Genomic DNA, 15,613 nt, shown 5'->3' on the forward strand with positions numbered 1-15,613 from the left:
GCCGAGCGCGCGGTAAAACGAATCACTTTTGACCGCACAGAAGCCAATCCAGAGGAAACGTTGTATGTTTCAGTGCCCAAGCTGAACGAAAACGAGGTCATTGTGCCCGGCTCGCTGGCGCTGCGCTTCAACATCGACTTGAGCGGAGGCCATGCCAACAACTTTCTGGTTGACAACGTCAGCCGAGCTCTGGTCGACGATTTTGTTGTAAAGTACGAAGGCACCGTCGTGCAGGACACGGTTGGCTATGACATCTACAAAATATTTGAGGATTTTTTCCTTTCGCAGGAGGAGCGCGACGACAGGGTGCCAGAGGGCATTCAGAGCGAGGACCTTAACAAAATTCGCTCAAATGCTGGCGATAAGAAAACTTCAGGTGTGGACGCAGAAAAAAAGCTGAATGAGATATATGGAAATAAATACCGCATCCGCCTGGATCACCAGATTTTAACTGACCATGGGGCATTTTATCCTCAGGCACTATACAACGATCTTGTGTTCGAACTGAAGCTCGCGGCAGCCGAACATGTGGTCAGAGGCTCAGATACAACAAAACTAAAATACAAGTTGACAAACATCCAGCTGGAGTACGAGATGATAAGAAGCGAGGAAATTGCAGATGAAGCGTTCAGCGCTTATTCGGGCGGCAAAGAGTTCGCTTACGACCACATCCAGCGTGTTAAAGTGGTGACTTTTGCAAAAGGCTCCGACACACGTCTAAATCTAAGGGTCAACCCGCAGAGGAGGTCCATGAAAGGTATCTTGCTCCTATTTATTGAGCAATATAACAAAGGTGCAAGGAGCTCGGAAAAGTACATTAACCCGGACCTTACAAAAGTAAGCATCACTGTCAACGGCTCGCCAAACATGCTGTACAACAACGGCATCGAAGGAATGGACATTTGGGGAGAAGTTAAAAGATTCTACATGAAAGAAAAAAATAAAACGCAGCACATGACTCTGCAAAAGTTTTACACAGAAGACAAGTTTGGCCTTCTTATTGATCTGCGTTCCATGGCTGACCACTCGATGCACGGAAGCGGCACGCGCCTTGTGAACACAAAGGACGGTGTCCAGCTTGAGCTAGAGAGGAAAGCAAGCGGCTCAGGTAATTTGAACTGCCACATTTACGTAATCAGCGACGCCCAAATGAATATACTTGGCAGGCAGTTAGAATCTGTGCTTTTATAATTTTTTCTTTGAAAAAGTGTACCTTAGGTACATATACGAACGAAGATGGATCCTGCCAATATACCCTTCAACGCCCTCATTGTGGGACCAACGAACTCAGGAAAAACAAGATACGTGGTCAATCAGCTTTGTGGCCCTTTCCGAGGCAAGTTTGACTACATCGTGCTCATCTGCCCGACTTTCGAGCACAACAAGACTTATTATCGCTTTGCTGAGGAAGATATTCGATTTTTTGTTTTCATTTGCGAGCAGCACGAGGTGGAATCTTGGTTAAGGCTTTCAAGATTTCTTTTTGAGGGTACGAACACGCTTATCATCCTCGACGACTGTGCTGCTTCGAAAGATGTAAAAGGAAGAACAGGGGAGTTGGTGAATCTTGCTTTCTCTGCTCGCCACGCAGGCTTGAGCATATGGGTGTTAACTCAAAAATTGACAAGCATAACATCCTCATTCCGCGAAAATGTTGCGGCAATCGTTTTCTTTTACACCCCCTCTGCCAAGACCACGAAGGCAATCTTTGAGGATTACGCTGGCGAACTTGCCCATGAGGATTACAAAGAAATCATTTTAAAGCTAAAAAAAAATAAGTTTTCGCATCTTGTCATTTCTCATCGCCACCCTTACGGCACAAAATTTTCTTATTGAACATATTTTTTAGAGTAATAAATGGCTGACCCGTTCGCAACTTCTCCTCCCGAGAGCGTCAAGGGCGCTGCAAGTGAACAAGAATTAGCTTCCGTAATGGAACTGCTAGGAGCTGAACCAGAAAGTACAGAAAGCGCTATGGCACTCATTCAAGGCCCTGACATTCCTGCTTTGCGTGAACAGCTTGCAATCCTTGTTTCAACAGGAAAAGCCAAAGAAGCAATCGGTGTGCAACTGACACACGAGCAGGTGAAGCGCTTGACAGATAAAGAAGTTGAAAAGTACTTAAAGAGATATGAGGCATACGTTGGATCCAAAACAACCGACAGCTTGATTGACAGCTTTATTTTTCTTGTTACTAAAGTCGTTGGTATGGCCGTAAATATCAAGGACGTCAATGATTATCAGAAGGAACTCAAAAACGACTACATCATCAGCAAAGAGCTGTCCACTTTGGCAGGCGGTCTGGCTTTGAAATGCGGCCGCTTTCTTGCCGTTGCAAATGCTGCGCTCATCACAACAAAGCACATTGATTTAAACGAAGCTACAAAGTCGCACACTTCGCTGTGCGAAACCAAAGGTGCTTCCAAAGATGCGGACACAAACACTACTGAAGATTTTTCTGAGCAATGCTAAGAAAATGCTAAGTAATTACTGAACAATGCTTAGCAATTGCTTAGCAAAAAATCTTGCTGAGCAATTTTCTATTTAAATATTATTTTTTTTTATTATAAATGGCCGAGCTCGAACCAACTCCGATCGCTCAAGAAGAACAGAAACAAGTTACTTCAACAACTCCAGCAACAAAGCCTGCCAAAAATCCAAAGCGAGTTGCTGCTGGCAAGCTTGCAGCTGAAAAAACAAAACAGGCTCGTGAAGCACAGAAAAAAGCTGCTGTCGAGGCTGCTGCAATAATTGCAAAAGAAAAGGAAAAGAAATCTGCTGCTGCAAAGCGAAATGTAACACCACCGGCCGTAACGGAACCAGCTCCGCCCGAGGCTCAGCCGCAATCAAGCGGTCTCACCAAAAATCAATGGATATCTTTGCTTGGTATCGGCGTTGCAATCGTTACAACTTATGTGAAACGCGAAGACATAAAAGCCTTTATAAACGAAAAAAGAAGTCCAACATTTAAAGCTCCGCCAACTCTTATAACTGATGACACACCAGGGGTCCCAGAGGAACCCCGCGCTTTGCGCGTTACAGCAGAAAGTATTGGAAGGGTTGCAAAGCGTTCTTCAGACACGCCTTCGACAATCCAAAATGCCATTAGACCTCGCAAACAAAGAGGAATCCGTCCGATGGATTAAAAAATTTCTTTTGAACATTTCTTTTTCATTTATTATACCGACAATGTCCCTTGGTTTTATTCTTGACAGCCTTGTTAAAGGTGCAGCTATGGCTGGTATTGCATTACTTTGGTTTGAATTTTCCAAAACTTGCGTTAAAACCGCTATTCGGGTGCAAAAGGATGAGGATACAATTTTTAAAAGAGGTATAAAAAAAACAAAAGAAGTTGAATCTGGTGAAGAAGTTGCAAACTTTGCTTCGCAAAACGGTGAAGAATAAACAAAAAAATTTTTCAATTGAATATTTTTTATTATTTTATACTGAACCGCCATGTCTGACAACAAACTCGTAAAAACACTCATGGATGCCGCGACTCTCACTGGCCTTGCCGCCGGAATCGGCTGGGCTGCCAAAAAAGTTGTAAAAGAAAACTTCACATCCGACCCAAGCAGCAGTTTTATGAACTATGTAAAGTTCACAGCCGTCATGGCTGGCAGCGTTGCACTTAAACAGTATCTCGAGGACCAGAAAATTCTCCCAACCAATTAAAAAAAAATTAGAATAGTATAATAACAAAATGGCAAGCGTCGCGATTATGGCTGGCGGAGCTATCTTGAACGCTGCTGCTTTCATTGGCGGCAACTATCTTGCTCGAGCTTTGGGTGGCGGAGATGACGCCGCTTTGAAAGAAAAAGAAAGACACGACAAAGCTCTCGAGGCTTACCAGGCAGCTTACGCGAAGTACTCTCGCGACCGCACGAAGCTTCTCGACTGGATCGAAACCAACAATGAGATCAAACAGCAAGCGAAACAAAACTTTACGAACACAGACTACGCTTTCAAACTCTACAACCAGGCACATCCTGACAAACAAATGATTCCTCCGAAAGAACCCAAGTTCTCTGATTTCTATCAGCCAAGTGAGCAGCAGAAACAAGGTGAACTTATGTTCGTTGGCGCTGGCGCGCTTGCACTTGGGTACGCTGCCTTTCGGTTTCTTTAAACGTTTCTTTTTTTTCTTGTATACGCATGGATGCAAAGATCTCGAAAGTCTACTATAGCCCCCAGGGCTACTGGAAGGGAATTGCAGCGATAAAAAAATTAGCCGAGGCTGCCAAGGTTTCCGAAGATGCCGCAAAAAAGTGGCTAGTTAAGCAGGCCCTTTGGCAGATCTACCTTCCGGCACCACGATACGTTCCTCGTCCAAAATTCGATGTTTCTACCCCTAACGCGGTCCACCAGGCGGACCTTCTTTTTCTGCCACACGACAAACTGCCGCGAGGGCGAAAAGTTTACAAATACGCTCTGACTGTTGTTGACGTTGCCAGCCGATTCAAAGAGGCCGAGCCTTTGACCTCCAAAGATTCAACTGAGGTTGCAAAAGGTTTTCAGACAATTTACAGGCGAAGTGCACTAAAATGGCCACAGATGCTTCAAGTTGACCCTGGTCGCGAATTCATGGGAGCTGTTACTAAAGAAATGGAAAATCACAAAACCTATATTAGACGCGGGCGTGTTAATATCCACAGAGATCAAGCTATTGTTGAACGTTTTAATCAAACACTGGCAGGGCGCCTGTTTGGTTATCAGTACGGTGTCGAGATGAACCTGCCATCTGGCCAGCGGTCGACAGCGTGGGTAAAAAGGCTTCCCGAAGTTGTTACCGCTCTGAACAACGAAGTAACCAGTCTTACTGGCAAGAAACCTGCTGCTGCAATCAAAGAAAAGGCTGTTTCGTCAAAACCGTCCTCAAAATATACAAGACCTGTTGGCAAGAAAGAAAAAAAACTCCCCTCTCTCGTTAATGTGCGCTATCTCTACCAACCTGGCGAGCTGGAAGGCGGCGTAAAAAGGGCTACAGATCCGATTTGGTCATTAAAAGTCTACAGCATTGAAAGGTCTGTTACTAAACCTAATCAGCCAGTTCTTTATTACTTGCACGATGGTCCAAAGCGCGGCTTCGTGCGTGAAGAATTGCTTATTATTCCACCAAATACACAGTTACCACCAAGCACTTAGTGCTTGAGCCCCTTGGGCTCAAAAAAGCTATAAACGTTCTGTTTATGTCGGCTTTGTTTCGCAAAACTTATACCCGTAAGCATTTGTATGTATCCCATCATCCGCTATCCATCGCTTTGAGTCAAAAGGCGACAGCGATTTTTTGTTTACCACTATCGAATACATCTCGTGGGCGTAGCTTCTTAGCATGTGCATTTCGTGAAAGCTTTCCTTGTTTTGAAAAAGTGTATCTTTGAAGTTTTTATGTTCTATTTTCTTCTTTGTCACACACCCTTTTACCCCCTTTGCCTTTTTTATATTTTTTTTGTCTTCTGTCATTATTGAATACATTTTTGGCCTCAAACAAACACACTCTGAAATAATGTGAAGCACAGGAATGTTTTTTTTCCCTGTAATCTTGCAGTCTTCTTTAACCGCGCACTCATCCTTCATTTTGCCCAACACCTTCTTGTTTTTGTCAGAATAAAGTAAATGCTCGGGGGGGTATTCGCTTGTGTCGTACTTGTCAATGTTTTCTGCCATGTCCGCGTAAACGTCTTCTGTTTCTATCTCAAGCAAAAGGCTGTCTGTGTCTGTATACAAAAGCTCGCAACGCTCCCCGTACTCTTTTTTCAGGTGGTTGTAATAAAAATCGTACATACATAACTTGCTTACGTCAAGGATGGTCATGCCTGTGTAGACCGGTTTATTAAGAAAAAGCTTACTTTTTCGCATGTCAATTCCAACCAGATCGTTTGAAAACATTACATGTCTTGAATACAATGGGCTTGCAACTAATTTTCTTATTTTCTTTGTTTCGTCGCTGCGCACTATTCTTATGTCTACACGGTTTCTCAGGTTTTCCATTGTTTTTCCAAAAACTGAGTTATTCATCAGCTTGTAAAAGTTCTTTTCAAAGTCGCTTTTCGCTTCTTTTCGGAATTCTGTGTTCATCCGGATGTACGGCTCCATCCACGCCTCTTGTTCAAACTCTAAGACCCTGTGCACTTTTTTGAGTTTCATTCCCTGTTTTAGATAAAACTGCAAGTTTCGGTAATGCACGACGTAATTGGTTTTGTCTTCAAGAGTTAAAACAAGCTTTTCGGTGTCTGGCGGGTGCAAATCAAGATTTTTTATTGTTTTGTTTTGGTAAGGCGAAAACATTTCTTTGTTTATTTTCTTTTTCTCTGGTGCTAATGGATAGCTGTTGTGGGCGTCATGCAGCTCTTTCGGGTATTCCAAGTCCACCTCTAAAATCCATCCAGCTTTTGCATACTCTTTTTTTGTCGTTATTTCTTTTTCTGTTGGCATAACCTTTTTCCATCTGAAACCACTTTTTGGGAGCGGCTTGCTCATTGCCCACCCGTAAAGGTTATTCGCATCGAGGTACGTTATGTATATTTTTGGCTGGCTCGGGTCAAATCCCTCAACATAAGGGTTGTTCGCCTTTGCATATCTCTTGCTTACCATCGAAATTCCGCCTCTTATTCCCCTTTCGACAAAAAGATGCATTTCATAGTCTGTAAGTAACTCAAGCTCCACCCCTGTCTTTTTCAAGAGTGCGTCCCAAGAAAGGCCTGGCGTCGTGTAATAATTCGCGGGATCCAACCCGTACTTCTCAAGACCGAGTTTTCGGAAGCTTTCAAAGACGTCGGCTAACAGGGTCACGTCTGTCTTAACGTACAAATCGTGGTAGTCGCCCAGGGTCTGGCAGCCAAAGGTTTTCCACACTTTTTGCGCATGTTCATACTCTTTATCTGTTATGTGCTCGTCGTTAAGTTTGCTGTAAAACTTTTCTTTTTCTGGCAAACTTGTTTCTTTAAATCTTCCCCATGAGTCCATGTATTCGTAAGGATAGATTCCCTTTTTGCAAAGAAGTTCAAAACATTCTTCGCTTTCTTCAAATTCTAAGTTATCCTTTGTTATATTTAATGACTCCTTTGGTATCTCTTCTACAAGTTTTTCAAGCTTCCCAGGTAAAAAGTTCAAGCTGTCAATAAACCTTAAACCCCCCAGTGAAAATGTGATGTATTTTTCCATGTTGTTTGCGACACATTTTACCTCTTTCTGTGCCTCTTTTGAAATCTTTGACATTGCCTGCATTAAATGGTGTTCATCATAACCCCTCAGGTTGTGAAATGCAACTGGTATTTGAACCTTTTTCGGATCTATTCGCATCATAAAGTTACAAATGTTGTGTGCGGCTCCTCGAAACTTGCCTGTTATGTGGCAATGGTCTTTTACCACATCCTTGTAGTTCGGCTGGATAAGCGGCTTGTGGCACGCTAAGCAGTTTTTTTGGTTTTTCGCTGCTAATTTGTGTGTTTCTTTTTCAAGCTTTTTTAGCTTATAGTGGGTTTCGGTATCCAGGTTTTTTTCCTCTTTTTCCTTTCTGTAATAACATTTTTTGTGCATCTGCCCAAAGTAATTAAGCTCCTTTTTGTTTCCAATCCAAACTGGCAAAGAGTCCAAAAAGTTTTGTTTTATTAGCGTTTCTTCGCAAATGTGGCAATTGGTTGCATTTTTGAAGTTTACCCAGTCTTTTGCCGTCATCACAAGAGGTTTTGGCTTTGACAATTCATATCTTATTTTTCTTTCTTCACTTAAAAGACAGTTCAAAAATACTTCAACGGCGTTTTGTCCTCTGTACACAAATGTTTTTTCGTGTTCACCATCACTCCTTACAACTGTGTAAGCAAATCCGCATGCCTCGTGCTGTTCTGTTTTGTCTGTGTAACTCGGCTTCATGTCTTTCACTTCTTCACCAAGGTCTTTTCTTTTCTGGCGCTCCTCGGCCGTTTCGCGTTTACATCCTTGCATCTTTCTTAACAATGCCTCAAAGTCGGCGTAAATTACAAAAGGCGCTTTCATTTGTTTGTGGTAGTTTTTAAAAGAAATAGTGTTTTTCCCCTCTTCCGGCATTTCGATTCTTGTTGGCCTGCCGTTAACTCCATTGCAATATTTTTCGTGCTTTTCGAGCAAGTCTGCTCTTGTAAAACCGGTCAAGCACATCATGCAAAAGTGTTTTTTGTTGTGTGATTTAGTCTGATCGTAAAGCAGAGCGCATACTCTTTTTACAAAACAGTAGTGCTGAATTAATCCTGACTCAATTAACATAAGGTTTATACGGGAAATGCTATTTTCTTTTTTGCTTGTTCTGAGAGGTATCACACAGTCGTCTTCCCATCCAAACACATTTATTGCAAGGTTGTTGTTTTGCGCCTCAAGCCTGTCAATCTGCTTTAGAGGCGTTGGAAAATCGATTCCATTGTAGTTTATTCCGTCGTCAACTGGGTATCTGCTTGTTCTTTGCGGATTTTTCCCATCTCTTGGCGGAAATAATGCAGCTCTCAAAGCCCATTTCAAACATTCGTTATCCCTGTTTTGCACGTTAATAACTGCTTTTTTGTTTGCCAATTTTGGTGGTAAAGGCAGATAACTCCCCCCTCTCAATGGCTGATAACGCGCGACATTGATATACGCCATTTCTATTCTTTCAATTTTCCACCCCGAGCCCTTCTCTGACCAAGCCTCAATTTCTCCCTTTGCTTTTTCGATAAATCTGACAAACTCTTTTTCGATTTCTTCTTTGGTGTTTTTTGAAAACACGTGCGGTTCTCTTTCACTGAAATAGTGGTTCATGTGTTGCGTAACTCCGTCTCTTTGTATCGAAAATTTAACTTCAAGTCCAAAGCTTGCTTTTAAGCTTCGTAAGTCATCAATTTCGCTTTCCAAAAGATCATAAAACTTTTTTTTGTGTTTTTTTGCAAAAATTAAAAGATCTTTGTTGTTTGTGTCAGTTTCGGGTATGTCCATTTTCCATACTCTAAGCCATTCGTTAAAATCGGTGTGGGCGAGTGAAAAAGACAAATTTCTTTGGGGGTTTCTTTGAAATTCACGGAGGTTTTCCTCCATCTTAGCTTGCAAAACTTCTGAAGAATATCTTGCGGCAGCCATCTGTTGCATATACTAAAGAAAAATATTTGTTCAATTGAAAAATAAATCTAGCACACAGGTGGCGCTCTCTGTTGCTGCGGGCCGTTAGAGGTGCCGCCAACGCCTTTTTTGCAACTCGTTTCGCGAGAGGGGTAAGAAAGGCGTCTTGCGTTCCGCACACACATGTAAATTAGGAGTTGTGGACACAAATTGTGACAAGGAGCGAGGCGAGCCCGGGCGAGCCGAGCGAGTTGTCACAATTTGTGCCACAACTCCTAATTTACATGTGTGTGGAACAAAATAAATATTTGAATTCGTAAGCAGGAATTTATTTGGCCGGGCAATCGGATGACGCGATGAATAAAATTCATCTCAGGTACACCTCGTGACTCACGCAAACACGACTTTTGTGTTTCTCAAGTGACTGCTTTTCTTAAGATTTTTTACTTTGTGGCGGCGTGCCTTTCTAGCCAAAGAACTGAAAGAGGTGGTCAAACATTTACCGCGCACGGTTATAAACTGCTAAAGTTTCTTGTTATATTCTAAAGTTGTTAAATTTTGCGTTAGGAAATTTATTACATTTGGCGTTAAAAGTGATAATAGTTTGCGTTAACAACTTTATTACATTTTGCGTCAGTTTTGATACATTTTGGTGACGATTTGTTCAACAGTAACAGGGACGTACGAGTGTTGAGCTTGTTTATATCAACAACTTTATATTCCCCTCTGACATTACAGCTTCCACTTTGACCAAACAGGATTTTATAGCATGACATTTGGTCACAAACATTTGACCTTATCCATGTATCAATATTTAGAGACTATTACATAACCCAAGCCTGTTATAAACGTTAGTCTGTAACTTGTTCACTTATGACGATGCATGGCTAATACTTAAATGTTTCCACTTCTTCAGAGTTAAGTGGACCGAATACTTGTAACTGAGTAGTAATGTCAAAGGAGGTGTAAGCAAACCCATAAAAATCATTGTCATGTGCAGTTAAAACATTGAATTACAGTAGTTTTGTGGTTATTTGTACCTATAGATAAGCAAAGTCTGATTTACTGAAAGGTGGTACGTACGCTATTGAATGGGAATGCTTTCTCAATGGTTTTAACTAGTTATCTTGTTGAAACGAAGTAAACGTTACTTAACATAACTATTTACATACAAAAATTATATATAGCTATATTCAAGCTTATAAAACTACAGAGTTTAAAAACAGCGTTTGGTAAATTTCTTTTAAAAAATGTAAATAGTCCGTTGAAAAAGCAATCTTGATGCAGTAACTGATGCGATGACCTCAGTTATTAAAAGATACTTATTTTAAAGTAGGTTAAATGCACTTGAAGAACAGCTAGTTTTTACACTTGCATCAGTTATGGTTTTCTATTGTGACCTTTTTTCTAAAAAGGCTATAAGCTGAAAGGTCTTTTAATCCACTAGAAAAACTACATAAAAGTAATAAAAAATCGACAGATGTTTGCTTGAACTGCGGTGGATCTTTCGCTCGTTTACACAACCAAGTCCTCGACGTTTGCGTACAACTGCTTGTCGTACATTTTCATGTTGATCAGCCGCTGTAGAGGAAAGAACATTGTTAAATCAATTGTTGGTTGCACTGACCTTAAACACTGACTTTGGTCGCTATTCGCAATTGTTAGGCCAAATCACATAAATTCCCCATCGACCAAAATGTTGTAAGGGAAGGAATGTGGTTTATCACTTTAGGAAGGACTGCTGGCTAACGCTAACGTCAGCTCGAGAACGTCAAAGTGGCGACTACCTTACTTCAAAGTGGCTACTATTAAGAGCACATTGTCGGTTTTCGATATCCTAGCGGGTGCAAACTGGCTGAGTTAGGGAAATCGTGGATATTTGACTTTAGATTTAGCCGTTACGTTGAGTTTTGTTTTCATCTAGTTCTATGGCGTTTCTCAAGGAAACCAGTTAAAGGTAACGTTTCTACCTTGTGTTGGTTCTCCATATCTTTTAGCTGGTTCTTCAAATCTGTAAATGTTGGTCTTGTATCAGGGTCATTTTGCCAGCATTTCATCATTATCTGATACCTGGGGTAAACAAGAACGCATTCAAATGAGCTAAATTATTTGTCTCCAAGAAATGTTAATGTTTCAAAGATATGGTTCAAAACGACAATCATTAGTGCTTGAAGTGGGAAGAATTTCAGTTTCCTCTTCTTGGAAATCACGGAAGATATGAATAAAAATCAAAATACTTTGCACGAGACACTCCAATTTTAAACGATACTTAGTGATGGATGCCACTAGTCGATCCAGGACTTTGATGCCTGACCATAAACATATCATCGCCCATTTGTTTTCTAGATAAGAAAAGTCATTTGTACTTTGATTTTCAATGAAAGAACTTACAATTTATCATCCACGTGTTGTGGTTTAGGCATCCTGTATCCCTGCTGAAGCATGTTCGCAATTTTCCTGCCATCCATTCGTGGATATGGTGAGCCACCTGGAAAAGAGCAACAATTTCATCAGTTTATCAGTGAAAGCACCGGGACGTCCGCTCTTTTCTGACACCATATGAGTCATAAAACAGAATACCACCTACATTCTCGACAGTGTTAAAGATAATTATGAAAAATATTGTTTGATTTGCGATCTTTTCCCTGATTGAAAGCTACTTATTATAACTCTATATCATTTTTCTAGCGTTTATTAATTTCAAAATTTTCTATTCTGTACTCCCTACTAAGATTGTGAAAATAAAGTACAAATCTATAAAAAATCAAAACAGTTGTGTACAACAACAACATCCTCTCCCGGGGCAGGAGGCTACCCTTTGGGCTGTTGGCATACGAGTACGGCTGCTGTTTAATTTCACCAGCTTTCATAAACATTCATAAGCTTTCATAAACATTCATTCCTGCTGCTGTAATTCTTTAGATAAACTGAAAAAATTTCTTATCTTTTATTTTTATTTTTCAGGAATTTGCCGGTCGAATTCTACATAAGAATTTACCTATTGTGAAAATCTCGTAAAGGACAACTCCATAACTCCATCTGTGGAGAAATGGAATAGATAATTAGTAAACTGAAAACTATTCAACAAAATGCATACAAGTGGTCGTGAATGGATGTACTTACATGTCACTTTTAGTAGTATACGTTCCATACAACAGCGCTTCATAAGCAGTCCACTTAACTGGAAGACGACCCTTAAGGTTATAAGGAAAAACTCAGTTTTCATAAAACAAACATGCAAACGCAGACAGTTTTCTGCCTGTTAAGGCAAGCAAGGGAAGGCAGGGTAGAGGGAATTTAAGATTCCAAAGCAGACTTTTATATTAAAGGACTAACAGACAAACTAGGTTATGCCCACAGTGATCGCACGACCGATGAAACCTAAATCAAGACGATAAATGAGCATTTTTTAATATCTAAAAAACGTTATAAGTGAGTCAACTTTGACTCAGCTTTACGGATAGAGTTGCTTCGGAAGGAAAAGTTGTCTCAGGTACCCAAGACCGTGGAGCGTCGGACGCAAGACGTTAGAGGTCAATTCTTAATAGCTCTTTTTCAAGGAAAAGATAATTATTTAAAGGAAGTGTTGTTTTTCAATATTTACCTTTGTCTTTTTTTCATATATGTTTTCCTGTTGTACATCTCTGGCCATTCCAAAATCAGTCACCTTACACGTTTCTCTTTCTCCAACCAACACATTTCGTGCTGCCAAGTCTCGGTGGATGATCTGTTAAAAACGGAATACTAATCAGTCAGATCTGACTCCAATAGATAATAACAATTCAGGAGTGTGTAAAATAAAATAAAATAAATAACTGCTCAATATGCAAGATACACTTTTTTGTATATATAAGAACCTTTATTTTTTTATAAAAACGTCGAGGCTGAAACAAGGCCAAATTTTAAGAGCATCGTAAGAACGTGCTCAAGCCTGAAATTTGGCCATGGCTAAGAACGAATTTTGGTTTTCCTATTTGTTGTAAGGACAATTAAATGTACGAAAGAAGTATATCTTTATCCGAATCTAGACCTGAAACTGCAACATTGTCATCACTCATTGGTGACGTGAACATGTATTTTTCGGTTAGGAATGAATTTTTGCAATACCACTTTGTTTTAATAATTTAAAAACTAAAAAGGCTTAAGTCTTCGAAAAAGTAAAGAACGCTCAGGCTCGGCCAAAAATTTGACGTTCTTATATAAAAAAGGTGTAATTCGGCAGTGCTGTGGTATCTGGCATTCAGTGCAAACTGTCCAATTAACTTAATAAATTCCATTGCAAACTATCTGTCGCATATAGATTTGTCTACGCATGCTGGTAAATGCCAATAAATGGTGTTAAAAGACAGGGAAATAAATCCTTAAGCTTACCGATTTGGAAGACAGATAACTCATGCCATCAGCGATTTGCCAAGCAAACTTCATGAGCTGTTGTGACGTCAGACTTGTTTGTGGTTTGATATCCGGGTCTTTGTAATAAGTGTCGTTTAATCCACGGCTCTTTCTCAGGTATCCCAGCAGATCCCCATAAGGAACGTACTCGATTAACACCAGCAGTTCCTCTGGAAAGGTAGAAAGAAAACACCTTCACCTTCTCTACGTGCTAAACTCTTTACGAATGCTCCCTGGCAACAAACATGACAAATGTGACCCTCCACGGGAATTGGGTCACTTTGGTGTTGACACGCGCACGATACGTTCGCACGGTTATAACACGACACGCTTAGCGTGTCAAGAACTCCGATATGCGCATAACTAATAAGCAAAACAAAAGCTAACGTGTTCCGTGTTGGTAGTCTTTGTTCTTACTTGCTTGACACGGAAAAGCTTTGTTTCCTTGACACGGTGCGATAGGCTTTGTTTTTGACACGGTACTAGTAAACTTCCGTGTTGCTTGACACGGTACGAAAAGGGTTTGTTGCTTGATGCGGTACAAGTAAGTTTCTGTGTTACTTGACACGTTTTGAGAAGGTTTTGTTGCTTGACACGGTCCGGAAGGTGTTTGTTCTTTACACTTTACTTTTCATTGTGTTTAGTTTGAACACAGCTGAATGTCTCATAACATTATTTTTGACGAAATCAAATTCGAAATGCCGGTGGTAATTATTTAAATTCCAATCAGAATTATATCTCATCCTTTCCACGGTAAGTGTGCTTTGACACGGTAATTCGCACGGTAATCGTGTGTTTTTTCGCACGGCTACCGTGTATTTTTCGCACGGTAAGAGTGTGTTTTTCGCACGGTAAGCGTGCTTAATTCGCACGATAGCTTTTGTTTTCGAGTACTGACACGGACGATTGTCTAGTCCTTTGTTTTTATCGTGTTCTAAAAAACAAAAAACAAATTTAATGAGGGATTAACTGGACACGGTTGTTCCGTGTTAAATCGTGTCTCTTTTGTCTTACCGTGCAGGCTTGTCGTGCGCGTGTCAACACCAAAGTGAACAAAATCCCGTGGAGGGTCACAAATTCAAAGGCAAATCAGGCCTGCATGGGGCGAAACGTTGAGTTTAATCACTTTGGACTAATATACTACATATAAATTAGACTTCATTTTCATCTAATTTATGGTCGTTTGTGACAGGATTTACCATCAAGCTTGAACTTTTCATCTAAGTATTTCAGTTTCAAACAGTTTACCAGATTGTGTTACACATCCCAGTAGTTTGATGACGTAAGGATGTGGTTTGAGCTGTTTCATCGTCTCAAGTTCTTTCAGCAAATCTCTTTTGTCTGATTCGGGAGAATTAACTGCAAAAGGAACAAAACTGAAATCAGGTAATAACGTTTCATATCTTGTGTGGTTATTTCTACTGATGTACACCGTACAATCTAAACGTCATTGTTCCCTTAACAAACTTTATTTATTTTATTAGTGACTTCCGAAAACAAAACAAGCAGCACAATCACATAAAACGAGCTTTTAATTTTTGATAAGTACCGACCGACCATTTAAACCGAGTGCAATCGGTTACAGTCAGTCAAATAGATTTCACTGAAATATTCCCAGTAGAACACTTAAAAAAATACAAATAAGATTCTAGCCCTAGTGATTCGATTCAACAGAACAAAGCCTTACATTTGAGCATTTTAACAGCTACTGTTGTCTTCCCAGGCCTGCCTCGAAGTTCTTTCGCCGTTCCCTTGGCAACCTGGCCAAAAGCACCTTTACAAATGATCTTTTCTATAGTCACGTGTTGCCTTGCAACTTCCCAAGAACGCGTTGTTGGATAAAGAGACGCGTACTCGGCACCTTGAGTAGCACTTTGAGTTCCGTAGTTGTCTGTGGTTGTTTGTGTTAGGTCCATGTATTCTGAACGAGGCTGAGTGGAGTTACTTGGAACAGGATGACTTTGCTTAACATCGTCCAATGCTATTTCATTCTGAAAAAACGATACAAGATATTTTTCAAGCTACATATTATATAAACGTTCTGTACAGTGAGTGACCATGAGTGTGTAAGGTTATTTTACAAAGAAACTGTACTTGTGCAAGAAATACATGAACTTCGCCTTCGATATCAGTGAGGCTCAAAACGCACATTCATGATTTA

The 15,613-nt window shown here is 40.5% G+C and overlaps 2 protein-coding genes and 1 long non-coding RNA gene across 3 annotated transcripts in view; 1 reads left to right on the forward strand and 2 right to left on the reverse strand.

Annotated features, from left to right (window-relative positions):
- LOC144662800 (fibroblast growth factor receptor 1-A-like) overlaps positions 1–15,613 on the reverse strand; it is a 254,321-nt gene that overhangs the window by 212,466 nt on the left and 26,242 nt on the right. The gene's annotated exons all lie outside the window — the stretch shown is intronic.
- LOC144662876 (uncharacterized) overlaps positions 1–15,613 on the forward strand; it is a 96,034-nt gene that overhangs the window by 9,926 nt on the left and 70,495 nt on the right. The window lies entirely within an intron of this gene.
- Positions 10,478–15,495, reverse strand: LOC144662827 (proto-oncogene tyrosine-protein kinase receptor Ret-like). The gene is made up of 9 exons (XM_078523779.1): positions 15,140–15,495; positions 14,701–14,811; positions 13,432–13,622; positions 12,665–12,787; positions 12,184–12,254; positions 12,059–12,099; positions 11,452–11,548; positions 11,031–11,130; positions 10,478–10,641 (listed from the first exon to the last, which is right to left on the reverse strand). The coding sequence occupies exons 1-9, from the start codon at positions 15,366–15,368 to the stop codon at positions 10,576–10,578; spliced, it is 1,029 nt and encodes a 342-aa protein (XP_078379905.1). The 5' UTR covers positions 15,369–15,495; the 3' UTR covers positions 10,478–10,575.

Source organism: Oculina patagonica, chromosome 8 (assembly GCF_052425735.1).
Source record: "Oculina patagonica isolate OP01 chromosome 8, crgOcupat, whole genome shotgun sequence".
In the NCBI taxonomy this organism is placed as follows: Eukaryota; Metazoa; Cnidaria; class Anthozoa; order Scleractinia; family Oculinidae; genus Oculina; species Oculina patagonica.

Excerpts from the sequence above, each read along its gene's own strand:
- LOC144662827 (XM_078523779.1), bottom strand. The coding sequence starts at position 15,368 with ATGGACCTAACACAAACAACCACAGACAACTACGGAACTCAAAGTGCT. Across the intron at positions 12,788-13,431 it reads GTTATCTGTCTTCCAAATCG|ATCATCCACCGAGACTTGGC; the intron begins GTAAGCTTAAGG and ends CGTTTTTAACAG. Across the intron at positions 11,549-12,058 it reads TTACGAGATTTTCACAATAG|GTGGCTCACCATATCCACGA; the intron begins GTAAATTCTTAT and ends GCTCTTTTCCAG.